The 16308-nt window shown below is 45.6% G+C and overlaps 2 protein-coding genes across 5 annotated transcripts in view; both read left to right on the top strand.

The window, feature by feature from the left end:
- NSD3 (nuclear receptor binding SET domain protein 3) overlaps positions 1-13916 on the top strand; it is a 37852-nt gene extending 23936 nt beyond the window's left edge. For 2 of the 4 annotated variants that reach the window (XM_032204031.1, XM_032204030.1), the window contains 10 exons: positions 782-931; positions 3259-3415; positions 4000-4202; positions 4659-4771; positions 5198-5467; positions 5949-6065; positions 6717-6858; positions 7308-7414; positions 7769-7973; positions 8822-13916. In XM_032204031.1, coding sequence (XP_032059922.1) covers positions 782-931; positions 3259-3415; positions 4000-4202; positions 4659-4771; positions 5198-5467; positions 5949-6065; positions 6717-6858; positions 7308-7414; positions 7769-7973; positions 8822-9063 — 1706 coding nt within the window. In that variant the 3' untranslated portion in view covers positions 9064-13916. Of the gene's footprint in view, positions 1-781; positions 932-3258; positions 3416-3999; positions 4203-4658; positions 4772-5197; positions 5468-5948; positions 6066-6716; positions 6859-7307; positions 7415-7768; positions 7974-8821 lie in introns of those variants that run through there. The other 2 variants (XM_032204032.1, XM_032204033.1) reach the window with 2 other exon arrangements.
- Positions 12232-16245, top strand: PLPP5 (phospholipid phosphatase 5). Its single transcript, XM_032204025.1, has 7 exons — positions 12232-12236; positions 14204-14312; positions 14669-14759; positions 14890-14953; positions 15276-15400; positions 15715-15885; positions 16000-16245. Exons 1-7 carry the CDS (start codon positions 12232-12234, stop codon positions 16167-16169), a joined length of 735 nt encoding a protein of 244 aa, XP_032059916.1. The 3' UTR covers positions 16170-16245.
- Positions 16246-16308: the final 63 nt, after the last annotated feature.

Raw genomic sequence — 16308 nt, 5'->3', positions numbered from 1 at the left:
CGCTGCCTGACTGGTTGGAGCAATGTGGAAGAACTCTTCTTAGTGGAGACAGATGGAGAAAAACAAGCACACACCATTGGAGGGAAAGGCAAACGTACAGCAGAACTGAGTGCTTAACTGCTCCCAAGTGTCTCATTTGGGAGCTGATGTGGCTGGGCTGGTGCAGCTCTGCTCACCGCAGAGAGCGTAGGGCACTACTTCCATCCGTTCCTTTGCCCCTGGTGCCTTGCAGAATCGCTGACCCCTAGGTACATTTCTCTAATGCAATTATGAAGGCAAAACACTTCCATAGGTAAGATCTTGGATTTCTAGTGAGAGGAAAGTGGGCTCTGCACTGTGTGGGGCCACGGATACGTCTGTTCTTGCAGCCCATACCCCCAGCATTACCTCTGGGCAGTGACTGTCATCACCCAACGTCTCAAATCCGCTTGCTTTTTTCCACTGGGGAGGGAGGGTGGTTTGGACAGGATTAAAATTGGTTGCTTTTCTTGTGCTTTCCTGGAAATGCACAAATTAAGAGTAAAAGCACTATTGAAATTCCACCTAGAAGCAGCTTATTCATTGTAGGATTTTCCAGTTACAACTGAATTTAGTCTCTCCAACACATAACCTCTTTCTTAGTGAAGAAACTTTGCCAGACTCTTTCTTTTTCTTCATTTTATCTTTTTTTCATTCGCACATATATGCATTATAGGTGTTCATTTGGTTTATTTTATTTTCTCCTTTACGGAATCATGGGTAGTTTCATTGCAACTCATCTCTTTCTGTTTGTTTCGTATAGGGCTGGTAGTGCAGGATCATTCAGACCCCCTGTTCAGTTCATATGCCTATAAGTCCCACTACCTACTGAATGAATCAAATCGTGCTGAGTTGATGAAATTACCTATGATTCCTCCTCCTTCGTCAGCTTCCAAAAAGAAATGTGAGAAAGGTAACCAAAATAGTTTCTTTCTCTTTAATTTACTTTTGCTTTTCCTATTATTTCTTTACCTTTAAATCGAACGAGGAATGTGTGCTTGTCAAGCATCACTTACTGCTTTTCAGTAAACTTCACTCATTGATTATTGTGAGCGTGTTCATGTTGTTGGCAATTTTTTTTTTTTTTAATTATAAAAGGGCTTAAAATAATTGCTGTCACCAAATTCTCCTTGAAAGAGGCTAAGTCGTTCAGTACCTGGCTACTCCAGCGTCAGGGAGCGTTTGCACAGAACAGGGAGAGGTGGCAAACAGAGCTCAGTACTGCGCAGGTCAGGGCCTACCTCAGTGATGTAAAGGCAACGGCTCCTTAAATTGATTTTAGGACCAGAAGAAGAGGGGTGTGTGGTTCAGATCTTACGGGTAGCTGAGGCCAAGCCCAGAGGAACAGCAGATCTTCCAGGTGGGACACTGGTGGGTGCTGCTGCCGGTCCAGAGGAGACCCGGAGGGGGAAGGCGGTGTGAGGCTTTGCCTGTGTCTGCTGCAGTCCGTGGGCCTCGCGTTCTGCTCCCGTTCCTCGGGGACAGCCCGAGCTCCTTCCTCTCCTCCCGTGGCCGATGCTGCTCGGGGCAGGAGGTGCTGGATCTCGAGGGAGGGGGGCTGTGTCCCGAGAGGAAAGCCCCGCTGTCCGGGAGGGAACGGAGGCCCCACGTCGCGGCGGTGCGGTAGTGCCAGAGCATCTCAGGATATACCTCGTGGGGAGGTAACGGTTGGCTCTGTGAAATGCTCAGGTGTCACGTTTTATTCTTCACAAAATTTGATTTCCCAAGAGCGTTCAGAAACGGTGCCCCCTTAACCATTCCAAAGTTAGGTTATTTTCAATGCCGATGGCTTTCAGTAGTTTCTGTAAGTCCTGAAAACAAAAATTATTTTGAGCCCTCTGCTTAGCTTGAGCAATATCTAACTAATGCATCCCGAGAGCAGTTTTGTTTCTTGCTTAGCACTGAAAGTTTTATGTTTGATTTTGTTTTGATTTTCGCATCTCTTGGCATTTTACCATGTTGGATGATGCTTCGGTAATTGACATTGGGTCTGTATTTCCTCTGAAATAACAATCACAAAAATTAATTTAAAAGTTAAAATTTTACTGTGGGTTTGGGGAACTCTGGAAAATCCACGTGGTTGGATTTACAGATTTTAGCAGAGGAAATACAGTATTGGTTGTGTAAATGATTTGTGGAATGCTTATTGCAACATTCAACTCTCAATTAATGCAATGACGTATTTGAAAGTCTATAGGTGGACAAGATTTTCTGATACATGCTTGAAAGTTATCATTCCCATTTCTTTTGATACTGTGATTGAAAACTGCTTTCAATCGCCTCAAATATCTCCTGGGTTTTCAGTCTGGCACCCAAAATTTTGATGATTTTTTGCTGTTGTTGTTGTTCTTGCCCTTTAATTCACATACCTTGAGATATATATATATATTTGAATATATATATGGTATAAAATATTACAGCATGTATATTTTAACAAGTCTTACTGTACGAGTGGCTTTGTTTGCTGAGGGTGGCTTAGAGCTGCGATGTGGTTCTCCACATTTAATACATCCACCAGGATATAAGCCAGCCAGAGCAACTTTTGTCCAAGTAAGTGTAAACTTCAGCCACCCTGCACAAAGATTTCCTTTGTGCACAGAGGAAACTTCTGGGATGGGGACAACTTGAGTGTCTCATTCTTCATTATATAGCTGAATTCACATTGCTGGCAGAGGTAAATTATTTTTTTTTTTTTGGTGAAATAAACACATTGATCACGTATTGATCATTAGAACCCTTTTATAATGCTGTTACTACAGAAAAGTATTGATCAACCTATAGGCTGTGGGTTTTGGTTTTTGTGCACACTAACTGATTGCTAAGGGATTCAGTCATAACAATGTTGACTTAAAAAGCGTTTCTTAAAATTTGGTTATTTGTCATGATTAAAGGTTTGGTCATCCCCAAAGAAATTAAAGCTAACAGCACTGCTTTCCTAGGTAGTGCTTCATGTGGGAATATTGCATCTACTGCCAACGTTGCTCTTGTTGAAAAAATACTATTTGCTTTTTAGTATATTGTTGATGCAGTTAAGAGGCACAACTTGCACACTGGAAAAGTGCACTGCAGTCTTTTTTTAATCCAGCATTGTAATTTTGGCTCGATCCCTTTCTTTGCCGTATTTTTGCTGTGAAACAAACCAAGGTGTAGAATGTCTGACTTAAAACTATTATCGATTGCTACGCGCAGGGGGAAGCAAATCCTTACTTCTATAAACCAAGCAGGGTTTCTTTGTTTAAGGTGGAAAACTGCTGTGCTGTGAGTCGTGCCCAGCTTCCTTTCACCCTGAGTGTCTCAACATAGAAATGCCCGAAGGATGCTGGAATTGCAATGACTGTAAAGCTGGCAAGAAGCTACGTTACAAGCAGATTGTTTGGGTCAAGCTTGGAAATTACAGGCAAGTTTGCTATTTTTTTGGTTTTTAATACTTGAGATGTTTTTAATGTACTGTAGAATTACAGGAGGATAACTCAAAGCAGCTCAGTCCCAGCAAACAAGAACTAGAAATGCGGTACTTTGTTTACTTTGTGTCAGACGTTGATGATGCCTTTCAAATTAAATTCTCCTGCTTTTTCCAGGCACTGATGGATACTTGATTGCACTCACGCTGGCTCTGTAGAATGGCATAGCTCTATGGAAAACCAGGGGCTGTCTTAGAGAGCCACCATGTCCTAGCTTGTGTTTGCTGTGGGTCACCTGCAGGAATACGAGCATCTGTAGGTGATCTTAGAAATCCACTCTTGTGCCGTGTTCTCACGAGGCTTTTCCAAAATAAGGAGTAAGAACACTGAGAGCCAAGGGCTGCTTGTGTTTTGTGTGGCACTTCCCAAGTGTTGCCAGAAGGAGCCTCGATTGCATAAGGGAGGAGTTCATTTCTTTGAGAAAGGAAAACTGTCTTTTATTTCTCAGTCAAGCTCAGCACGTGCAGCAGCTGAGGCTGTGGCTCACAGAACTTACATGCTGCTTTTTTTCTGCTTCCAGGTGGTGGCCAGCAGAGATCTGCAATCCCAGGTCTGTGCCTCTCAACATACAGGGCCTCAAACATGATATCGGGGACTTCCCAGTATTTTTCTTTGGTTCACATGACTACTATTGGGTACACCAGGGCAGAGTTTTCCCTTATGTTGAAGGAGATAAAAGCTTTGCTGAGGGGCAAACTAGTATTAACAAGACCTTCAAGAAAGGTAAAATCAAACAAAGTTTATAGTGGTTTATGACAAAAATTCCACGTGTTTGTGTCTCCATCACCACTTAACCTGCATGGGAATATTATATGCCTAGTGTTCTGTGTTCACATAAAATTGCAAACATTATGCAGATCCCTTGACCGCAGATAAAGATATCTTTAAGTGCCTACTCATTGTGTATTGTTGTGGGCAAGTTCACTTCTTCCACAAACTGGGAAATGTTAAGATGGTGCTTGGGCTCTGCTGCATGGGATCATTGTTCAACATCTCAGTACTGCTGAAAAGTATCTGATGAAATAGATTCATGATGTACTGTAATAACTCATTTTAGCTTGTGTTTTGTTTATAGAGTTCTATTCCTAGCTTTAACAAATAAAAAATGTAAATACATGTATGTATTTGATTAGCAGCAGCTGGTGCTAATTGCTTTCTATTTTCAACTCCCTTGCACAGCACTTGAAGAAGCAGCAAAGCGCTTCCAGGAGCTGAAAGCACAAAGAGAGAGTAAAGAAGCATTAGAAATTGAAAGGAATTCAAGGAAACCTCCACCGTATAAACACATTAAAGTGAGTTGGCTTCTTTCTTTTCCTTTTTTTTCCCTCCGTATGAGTAAGCTATGTATTTAAACAGCCAGTGTTCGCAACAATTCCGGGGTAGCAAAATTCAAATAAATCAGTTTGCTTTTCTTTTCAAGAATCTTTTGTTCTGTCTTCTGGTACCATAAAACATTGTTTTAGCAGAGGATCAGCAAAAGAGAGTAAGATCAACTTTACCCAAGGCAGAACTTTGCTGGTCTCGTCCCTCTTAGATACAGGCTGGCTATTAAAACTTAGTTTACTTAACTAAATGTTAATATGAATACAGACTGCTTAGCCTACTGAAGACCTTTAGAGCCTTCTCACATCAGTTGATGATGGGCTTCAAATAAAGTTGTTCTGAATCTTTGTACATCGTCTTCATCTTTTATTCTTTCTTTTCCCTTTGTTCCACAGTCCAACAAGGTGATAGGGAAGGTTCAGATTCAGGTAGCTGATCTGTCGGAAATCCCTCGCTGTAACTGCAAGCCATCTGATGAGAACCCCTGTGGCCTCGAGTCTGAGTGTCTGAACAGGATGCTCCAGTATGAGTGCCACCCCCAGGTGTGCCCAGCGGGGGAGCGATGTCAGAACCAGTGCTTCACCAAAAGGCTCTACCCTGATGCTGAAATCATAAAAACGGATCGACGTGGATGGGGTCTCAGGACAAAACGGAACATTAAAAAGGTAGAATTACAACAAACAAAGGCTGTGATAGCCATCAGTGTGGTTTTATGTGAAAACACTGCAACTTGGTGCACCTTAAGCAGACGTGTATTAAAATTTCAGCCCTCTCCAGTAAATGTTTTGTATTAAAAAGTCTTGAGACTTCTGTAGGTGCAGCATTAAGGGTGAAATCCGTTTAGCTGTTTTGACAGAAGTGTCATAACCTTGATCTTTACTCACAGAGCAGAAGTTAGCTTCAGGTGACTGTGAATTTGAATTCTATTGGTGGAGGGGAAGAGGTGACCATATCGTACTTCTAGGAGGAAAGTGTGTGTGTTTGTTCTCTCGTATCAGGAAAGCAAAGAGATTCTAAATTGATTCTTTTGCCATTAAGCAGTGTATTTTTTAGCTATTGTACGTAGGTGTTTAGGATAATCCACTCAAGAGATCTTTTGTCTTAGTAAGAAGCAATAAGCATGGATTTCTTATTTTTATTTTTCAGGGTGAATTTGTGAACGAATATGTTGGTGAGCTAATTGATGAAGAAGAGTGCAGATTGCGGATTAAACGTGCTCATGAAAACAGCGTGACCAATTTTTATATGTTAACTGTTACAAAGGTAAATACATTTTCATTCAATATAAATTGTTTGCAGCTGAATGCAAAGTGTGGGAGGAATCCTCCCTCTGTGTTTGATGTGCATAGCTCAATTTCTATACATGTGAGAAGCAAAGCTCGTGAGATTCGGTTCAGGCAAAAGGTTTCCAAGTCTTCTGTTTGTAGTGTGCATAATTTATGGCTTTAATTTGCATCAATTTTGATTTAGTGGTGTTAGTTTTGTGTGGAGTGGAAAAATGAATGTGTGGCTTGTTCATAATGTCTCTGAAGAGCTCTGCAAAGACGTATAGTGGGATGTAGACAACCGCTAGGAGTTCATAGCAATGTCAGCTTATTTCCAGCTGGCACTTGGGTGCCGGTAGGAGGATAACATCTCTATTTTTCTTGAATAGAATGGGTAAAGAGATGAAACCTGTATCTTAGGTTATTCGTTCTGTGCCTGTTTCACTTCTGTAACCACAAGTTTTCAAACGCTTCTGCTTAAGACTAACCCTGTAGGGAAAAGTTCCCTATTTTCATTAATTTAAAATGGGCATATTTTTTTCCTGCCTTGGCCACAGCTCGTCACATGTCAGCAGGAAACATCTGTGTGTTTCGAAGTGCTAAGTCTGATCTATGATGCCTAAGATATGTCTCTCTTTTTTATTTGAAGGATCGCATAATAGACGCTGGTCCAAAGGGGAATTACTCTCGCTTTATGAACCATAGTTGTAATCCAAACTGTGAAACACAGAAATGGACAGTGAATGGTGACATTAGAGTTGGACTATTTGCTCTTTGTGATATCCCCGCAGGTAAAAAGATGACAACTATTTGAGTTCTAGTTTTAGCAGGGATCATATAGTTAGTAGCTTTCAGCCTCAAACTGTTTCTGTTAAAGCTGAATACAGAGTTTGCCACTAAGTACAATGTTAATTCTGTGTTGTGTAAGCACGTACAGTATTGATCCTTTCACCAGTACCTGTCTGGTTGGTAGTGGGTTTCTCTGTTAGGTGTTTTTACCCGAATTGTTATTGTAACCCAGTCTGTATGATAGCATAACAGCTGCTAGTTAAGCCTGAACTGGGTAGAATTTGCTACTTTGAAAATTTTTAAAATCAGTGCACTATTGCAAGCTTGCCCTTCTGAAACATACTGCTAATTCTCACAGACTATGAAGAGAGAAGTGCTAATAAAATGTCATTGTCACAAGCCTGTCTTCCTCAACGTATGTGTGGGTGAACTGTGTTTCTTTTCATTTTAGGAATGGAGTTAACATTTAATTATAATTTGGATTGCCTTGGCAATGGTCGGACCGAATGTCATTGTGGAGCAGAAAACTGCAGTGGTTTCCTAGGAGTGCGTCCAAAGGTACGTGGATGCAAACTGAAGCTGCTTCTCCCAGATCCGGAGATCTATTGAGAGTAGGGCAAAGAGAGATTTTTGTTTTTAACTTCTTACTTTAGTCTGTGTAATACTTTCCTCCCTTGAAAGTGTCCAGAGACTTCAGTTATGAAACGCAGAGCTGCTGGCTCTAGGTTGCAGTTAATTTTCCAGGTGGTTACTTCAAATTCATGTGAATGTGCATTCCTGGCTCTTAAAGCTTAAACACTTATTTGAGCAAACTTAAACGTAATTTGTGCAAATAACAAACCAAAGTTGATTAAATTTATTTTAATGCAAGAGACTTATAAAGTGACTGCTGTTATCTTTTGTAATTGCTAGACAGCATTTGCAACAGCAAATGAAGAGAAGGTGAAGAATGCAAAATTAAAGCAGAAGAAACGGAAAATAAAAACAGAACAGAAGCAGATGCATGAAGACAACTGCTTCCAGTGTGGAGATGGGGGAGAACTAGTTATGTGTGATAAAAAGGACTGTCCCAAAGCATACCACCTCCTATGCCTTAACCTGACTCAACCACCTTTTGGTAAGAGCTTTCATACAGATTCCTTGTCCTTCCTGCAGTAAGGCAATGTTGGAGCTGAGCCGTAGTATCCATTTACGTTAAAACCAGCATATTTGCTTTTGGAGTACCACCTTTTTTTCTAGAAATATATTGAGTAGCAGTGTTCCTGAATGGGAACCTGCAGAGAAGAGGCATTGTAATGCTTTCTAACATTCTTCTTGATGCTTCTGTTCCTTGGATAACTTCCCTTCTTTTATTTTGGTTGAAATGCAGGCGTCGTCTTGATGTGCCAAGCTTGTTCAAACTGCTGACAACACTGAGCACAGCATATTAGGGCTCAATCAGAAAATGTATTTAAATTATCTGTGGTATCCTGATGCATTATCTTCCATTTGGCTGTTTCTGTGTTAAGGCGTAGCTTTTTGCAGCCAGGGTTCAAATTATTCAGTAACACAACATCTTAATCCAATTGCAAGATTTTGTAGAAATCCTTATCTCTTTAATCTTCCTGATCCCAAAGCCTTCAATGAAAATCATTGCAAGTCCAGATTAGGCTATGATTGAATTAACCAGAAGGCTGCCATAAGCAGAGCTGAATATGCCACGTGCCTTTTTGCCATATTAGAAGCATAGCAGCATTCCCCAAAATAGCTTACTGGCTGGAGAAAGAAGTGATGGCATCTTATCACCAGAGCAACCTGAGCAAGAGTTCTCAGTGTGGGGTTTTGTTGTTGTTGTTTTTCTGAACTTTCTTTGCATTCAGCTGAACGGTTACTACATGGAATAAGGACTGGAGCCCAGTGCTGTCCCTAAAACGCACTAATTGCAGCATCCTGTCTCTCTCTTCTCCCCTCCCCTTCCACCCTCAGGAAAGTGGGAATGTCCGTGGCATCAGTGTGACATCTGTAGCAATCCTGCAGTTTCATTCTGTGAGTTTTGCCCTCATTCATTCTGTAAAGATCATGAGAAGGGAGCCTTGGTGGCATCAGCTTTGGATGGCCGTCTCTGCTGCTCCACACATGACCCCAAATCTCCTGTGGCACCTGAGTACTGGAACAAGATAAAATGCAAATTGGAACTTCAGAATCCTGTAGAAGAAGCAAAGGAATAAGTTGGGTTGGAAAACAAGGGAGAGAAGACGGGCAAATAGGCGATGAACTTGAAGAGACTGCTACCACGCATTCAGTCTTTATCATCGGAGCCGTCTTGTGTGAACTGCGAATGGGACCATTCAATCTCAACAACAGGAGCAGGCAGTGGCATTTGTTTTTTTTATTGTTGGTCTTTCTTTTACCCTTGAATGTGCTACAGCAGCTCTTACTGTTGGAAAGCAGAAATGTCTCGGCCTTCTAAAGAAAACAGTAGACCTTTCGACAGTGAAAAGAATATTCTGTTTAAATATGTTCTTTGAGTGTAGAAAGCAAAGCATAGCAACATATTTATTTATTTAATTTTTAAAGGGTGTTGAAGATCTGGTTTTGATCAGTCAACGTGTCTTTAAAAACAGCAAAGCCAATGTAACTTTTATGTCTAGTTTATGGAAAGAATAAACCCTCCTCACTCTGTGTAACATTCAGATACCGTAAAGGCAAATGTGGGTTTCAGACCAGGTGACGGTGAAATGCCTCCATTCCAGTACTTATTTTTAAAGGCATTTTGAGAAGGTAGGTTACGTATCATCTTAACTTGTGAATATTATTGTAAAGCTTTTCCTATGAGAAATCAGGCGGGTGATTCTTTGGAAGTGCTCGTAGCACGAGATCTAATATTTTAGGGGAAGAAATCATGGTTCCTTGCTGGAGAGCTGTAACTGGAGGTGTCTGCAGACAGGTGGAATTTCAGAAAGAGCTTAATTTCACAATGGTAATTTCTTTACCCTGCCTAATTTGGAAAACCGTCCTAGTTAGGGGAGCATCCTGGCCTTGGTCACGCACTGCAGCACACGCAGAACTGGAGGCTGGATCCTGCACTCCCTTTGGCTTCTTTAGGTGGAGGATTGTTCTGTGAGTACGTGTTGGTCATCTGCCAAGGCTGCACTAACCTCATGGCAGTTGTATTTCTGTGGATCTCTATGGCCTTCTTTTCAGACACCCTTTAGCTTTAATGAAATTGGAGCGCTTAAGGAATCCAGCCCCTATTCATGGGCTTTTTGATTGAACGTTTAGGGGTTTTATTTCTGGGGAGAGAGATCTTCTAGCTTTAATGTTCATTGCTATTGGAGCAGGGCAGGATGTTAGTCCCCTACAGCACTCCTTCAGTGCGCAGGGTATTTGCCCTGTCTTGGTAATGAGAGGTATTCAGAGCAGCCAACTTCAGCCTCGGGAGATGTTTCTGCCTTGTATTTCTTTTGTTAATCTGCAGAGGGACGGGCTGCTACGGTGAAGCGTTTGAAGTGGCTTAGGTAGGCTCCTGCTCCAGATTTTGTTTTGGAAACCTATCCTATCCTGCAATCCTTGCACAAGGAGCTTAGGGGGATTAGTGTCCCCAGGCTGAAGTTAGTCTTGGGCCAATCTCCTCCCCTAGCCTGCGGTCTTAAAGCCCTGTGCGTCTGCCCTGGTGTGGTTACAGCATGCTCTTGGTTTGTATGCTGATGCTGGCCAGCTTCAGGGTAGCTTTTTGCTAATGGGTGTTGAAAATAACCCTGAATGAGAAGAATTAATATTAAATGTTGCTGGTATCTGGCTAAGTTAAGCCTTTGATTTAATTCTCAAGAACCCTCTCTCTGGAAAGCTCCTCGTGTAAACCTAAGGAACATGCTGACTTCTCAGCTCAAGACAGTGGTAGGCTGGAAAAGTTCATGTGGGGTTTGGAACGTGTCCTGCTTCTGGCTGGTGTCCTCCTCATTCTCAAATTTATGTGCAGGGGAAAAATTGTGTGCAATTGCAAAGTTAGGAAATACACTACAGTCTCTTTAAGCAGCTGCTGTGCCATTTAGCTGCTCTGGCAGTTCATCTCCAGCACAGCCTGCAGGTGCCTTTCCTACAGACTTGAGGGTGTCTCGGGGGCAGAACTGTGCCGATATTTCTGGGGTCAATTTATGGTACAGAAGGCTAATGGGAGATACAAAACACTTGGTCTCGTGGTCCATACTACAGTGAATGTCTGAAACACTAATCTTGCTTGAAAGCAGTGCTATTTTTGGGTATTTTTTACAAAAAAAATTTACAAGAAGGATTTTATTTTTCTTAACATTTTGTGTGACAAATGTCTCTTTTTAAGCTCTTACTGGGGGTGTTTAACCTTTCAGAAATTCCAAACATAGCTCCTGCTACGATGTCTGTAGGGCCTGATGTGTTCGCTTTATGTTATTTATTAGGCTTGGTAATGTTCAGAGGATTTTCTCTTGGGAAGTCAGAGCGTTCTGAGTACTGCAGACACGATGCAGTGTGAGTGTACCCACGTGCTTCTCCAGCCCTGTGTCCGTGCTGACTTCCCAGTGAAGCAGCAGGGAGCGAGCGTTAGTTGCCACGTGCGAGGGATCGCTGTGCCGAACCGGTATGCTGAATAGCACAGAACACGTGAAGGTTTGCAAAAGGCTTTTAAAAATTTCTAAAATGCTGTGAATTGAGGCCTGCTGCTACTCTTGTGCCATGCCACTTGATGTCTTGGTTAACTTTGTTTTCAAACTTCTTACAGGTGCTCCTTTTTCCACCAAAAAATAATAGTAGCCAACAGGTGGGCTTGAACTCAGAAGGGAAGACAGGAGATTGGTGTATAAGCGTGTACAATTTATGAACAAAAAGTCTGAACTGGATTTCACACTGCTGGGGTTAAGGTGAATCTTTCAAAAATCTTTAGGATTGAGATGAGAAAAGTCGAATCTTCTGTTCCGAACTCCGCTGTTCCTTAGCTGGAACACGCAATCACACTTTTCCCTTATTTTGTCTTAAATTTTGCAGTAGTACCGTGCTTCTGGTGAACACCTGTCTCTAGCTCAGTAGCCTGTGCTCTCTGTGTAGTGTGCAGCCTCTGAGCTGCTCTGCAAAGTTAACGGGACGTTGTTGTTTACTGGAGCTTTTACTCTACAGTACGCACCTTAGCACAGTGCAGATGCTCTGCAGACCATGGCCAAACGGTGCAATGGCGAGTTCCTACAGATTTATAAATACATGGTGCAAGCATTAGTTATCGTAGTTTTCTGATTATTAGCGTAGATTTGTCTTATCGATAGACTGTAAGAATTGAAGGCATTTGCAGCTCAGGAAGGATGACATTAAAGGCAATTTTTGGGCAAATTACCTTCTCTGGTCACCACCATGGTCTTAGAGAATCTGATAGAATGGAGTAATAGGGCTGGAATGTTAATTTTGGCCTTTCTTCTAAGAACTTGTTATCTTAATTTCAGGATAGAATGGGAAAGACACAATTACTAGACGTAATTAACAATGAGCATAAAATCTGTATATATTGAAACTTTACAGAACTATTCGGGTGGGGTGGGGGAGGAGGGTGGGAGGGGGATGTCCGACGCTGGTACGAAGTAGTCACTTTAACATTGAAACCTCTGCCTCATTGAATTCAGGGTTTAATGTACTTGAAGCTCTGCAGTTCCTTATACAGCTTTTTGTTTTTTTCTTTTAATTTATACATGAGTTTTTTGTATACTACATTGAAACTGTCTTTAACATTCCCGCAGTTACTTTCTGCTCCCAGTGTACAGTGAATCTATGGCAAAAGGGAGAGTTTTTCCGAGCAGATGTCTCAGAGCTGTGTGCTCGGGGCGTGTAGTGCATGAGCCATGGCAACCCTTGGGTGACGTTGTCTGTTTGCTTTCAGTTCCACATCAGCTTCCCCCTGCCATTATCTTTGTGTAGCAAAACCATTTGCACTTACGATACACTCCTGTGTGTTGGATGTATTCACAATGTTGTTCTGAGAAAAAGAAAAAAAAAGAAAAAAAAAAAATTCCCTGTTCTGTTCTGTTCCTGAGCGGCGAGCTCAGGTCCTTGCTGCCCCCGGAGGGGCTCTCACTGCTCGGGAGTGGGGAATCGTGAAGCTGGAGACTTTGGGAATCAATGGGCAAGCAAAAAAGGGAAATCACGCACGAATTCGCCAAAGCCATTCGCCCACCTCCTGCGGTGCTGGGCCCTCGGGGCACCCCGCAGCGCGCGCTTTGGGGACTCCTCGGTCACTTTGCTTTGTGAAAGGACTGGATGGGAGAGCTTCACCTTCCTCGCTCGGACTGTATCTCACTCTGGCGTCGCTTTTCCTTTCCACCCCGATCACGTTGCCACAGGACGGGTGCTGGGCCCCGAGGCCGGGTGGGCGCCCGGCGCAGACCCCCGCAGGCTCCGTCTCCATTTCCACCTGCTGTCTGTAACGATGACCTTTGTAGAGTCGTTATTTCTGTAGATTTTGTTTATCTGTACCAAACTTTGTAGATCCTGTGAGATGTTATTTTACCGAAATCACTCGAGTCTTTACTAGCAGCGTGTCGCTCTGCGGCGGGCGCTGCTCGGAGCTGGCGGCGGCTGGCTCGACGCTCAACACTAAGGAGGTGGTGTTCGATTTCCCTGGCGATGTTCCACGGGGGCATTACTGTATTATGACTTGATGTTGCCGCATAGACTTTGAGATATACGATATTTTGGGGGGTTTTGTTGTTCGGCCTACGTTCTCTTGCATAGTGTGAAACCTGTAAAGCTTGGGTAACCTGTACATAGGTAGCTTACTGTCCACTAGGTATAGTGTACTTAGAATTGCCTGTAATATTTTAGCTTCTTACTGAATGTGTGTGACGGTAGGACCATATAATTTTTGTACATTCTATTTACCGAGATGTTGGCCTTTTTTTTTGTTTGTTTTTTGTTTTTTTTTTGTTAATTTTCCGACTCCTTTGGAATTCCGATGTGGTTTTTTCGCTTCCGTGGAAGGGTTCATTTGGGAAGGTTTTTAACGACATTCCACTGATCTCGATGAACTTTTTTGCTTGAGGTTTGACTTCAATAAATCGTTCTGAATGTTCCGAGGCCCGGCAGCTTCCCGACAATTTTGGGGGGGGGGGGGGGGGGAGAACCGGGAGGGGGGGGGAACCGGGCGGGGGCCGCTCCGCCCCGGGCTGAGGCGGAGCCGGGGCCGGCGCCATGCGGGCGGGCGCGGGGCTGGCGGCGGAGGCGGCGGCTCGGGGGGTGCTGGGGGCCGCCCTGCTGTGAGTCCGGGACGGGGGGGACACCGGGGGGACACCGGGATGCCGGGGGGGATACCGGGGGCCGCCCCCCGAGCCGCCCCGAGCCGCCCCGGTGCCCCCGCAGGGTGCTGGAGGCGCTGCCCCCGGTGGAGCGCGCGGTGCCGCCCGAGGAGCTGCGGCTGTACCAGAAACCCTTCCTGGAGGCCGAGCGCGTCCCCGCCGTGCCCATGTTCGTAAGTGGGGCTGGGCTGCAGCGCTGCTGGGCTGCCCGTGGCCGTACCGGAGCTCCGAGGCAGGGCTGGGGGCCAGCGGCATCCCCAGTGCTTGGGGTCCCTCAGTGACCACGCTGGAAGGGCGCTGTGGCGTTGCCAAAAGGCACCGGTCACGCTCAGGGGCTCTGTCCTCATAGCCCTGCCGCCCAGCGTCGCCTTCTGGGTCTTACCTGAGCTCCTAAACGCCAGCGAGGCTGCCGTGCGTTATCGGTCACGGGGCTGGGTGACAAGGTCCACGCTGTGTGGTTCCTGTGAGCAGTTCCTGCTGCGTTTAAATCTGCTTCGGCCCGACAGATCTCGCTTTGGTTTTGTGGCAGTTCATCGCCTTCCTGTCGCCGCTGCTGCTGATCGGCCTGGCGAGGCTGCTCCTGGGCGCTGACCACGAAGACACGCGGGAGGCCTGCCTGGGTGAGCTCCTGCCTCCCCTTGCCCTCCTGCTGCCACCCCGGGGCCGTGCTCTCGCGGAGAGCCCTTGGCTCTTGCCAAGGTTTGTTTGGGGTTTGTGCAGCACTGACGCGAGCTCTCTGCTCTCTCCTAGCTGCCAGCCTTGCTCTCGTCCTCAACGGGGTCCTCACCAACACCCTGAAGCTCGTGGTGGGCAGGTGAGATGGTTGGTCTGCTCCTAGCTGCACGGAGCAGGGCTGGGAGGTGTGTGCCTGCACGGTGGCAGCGCTAGGAAGAAGGAGTAAGGGCTGGAAGCAGAAGCTGGACATGCTCAGCCTAGAAACAAACGTGTGTTTTTCCAGCTGTAAAGATAATTTAGTATTAGAACAGATATTGGCAGGGATCTGCTGTCCTCTGAGCATCATTTAGATGGGGTGGCACAGTGCCACCCGTGCTGCGTGGCGTTCCTCGGGCTGTGAGGGGGCACATTGAGGCCTCCCGAGCATCCTCTGGGCTACCTGCTTTGCTTCTCTGCCCCAGGCCACGGCCGGATTTCTTCTATCGATGCTTCCCAGACGGACGAGTGAACGCGGAGCTGACGTGCACGGGCGACCCCAGCATCGTGGCTGAGGGACGCAAAAGCTTCCCCAGCGGCCACGCTTCTTGTAAGTCCTCAGCATCCCCAGGCAACGAAGCGTGGTGAGCAGAAACCTGGGGATAGGGGCTTGCTTTCATGCACCCCACAGCTCTGTCTGCATTCATTGGCCTCCTAAAGGGTAACCTGAAGCTGTGTGTAACTCCTGGGAGGATTGATGCTTGCCAAGCACCGGCTGCTGGGGCTCCCCCCTTGCTCAGGAGCTGCTGCTTCCCTTGGCTTCCCTGAGCAGGGCAGACATCCTCCACCAGCCCTTCTGCTTCTGCAGGGCAGAGGGCACAGCAGAGCCCAGCGCCGTTCCTGAAGCAAATCGTTCTCTTCCAGTTGCCTTTGCTGGTCTCGCCTTCTCTGCCTTCTACCTGGCCGGGAAGCTGCATTGCTTTGCCCCCGGGCAGCGTGGCACAGCTCTGCGGCTCTGCGCCTTCCTCCTCCCCCTGTTCCTTGCCTCCCTCATCGCCTTGTCCCGCATCTGCGACTACAAGCACCACTGGCAAGGTGGGTCAGCAGGCACCGCTGGGTGCCCCGAGCTGAAAAGCAGCGTGCTGGAAAACATTGCCGAGGGGCATGAGGGCAAAAGGAAGCTCACTCTTTCCTGGTCTCGCCTTGCAGATGTGCTGGTTGGCTCGGTGATCGGCTTCGTGCTTGCGTACCTCTGCTACAGGCAGTATTACCCCCCTCTGACGGACTCCATGTGCCACAAACCATCTCTCTCTAAATCCAAGCAGCTGCCAGCGCACCAAGAAAAGGCTGCGACTGCCAGCTTTCACCTGGACGTCTAACGCTGGGCTCTGTCCTGCTGGCACCTTTGGGAGGCTGGAGGAGGTTGGTCGTGGCCCACAAGAATTGTCTCAAAGGGGGATGAGCCTGAAAACCAAACGGGAACTCTTCTCTGCGGCGTTGGTAAGTTGTGCTGTCCAG

This window comes from Aythya fuligula, chromosome 27 (assembly GCF_009819795.1).
Source record: "Aythya fuligula isolate bAytFul2 chromosome 27, bAytFul2.pri, whole genome shotgun sequence".
NCBI lineage: Eukaryota > Metazoa > Chordata > Aves > Anseriformes > Anatidae > Aythya > Aythya fuligula.
This window is presented reverse-complemented; position numbering and strand designations above follow the sequence as displayed.

Excerpts from the sequence above, each read along its gene's own strand:
- PLPP5 (XM_032204025.1), top strand. Across the intron at positions 14,313-14,668 it reads TCCCCGCCGTGCCCATGTTC|TTCATCGCCTTCCTGTCGCC; the intron begins GTAAGTGGGGCT and ends GTTTTGTGGCAG. Across the intron at positions 14,954-15,275 it reads CTGAAGCTCGTGGTGGGCAG|GCCACGGCCGGATTTCTTCT; the intron begins GTGAGATGGTTG and ends TCTCTGCCCCAG.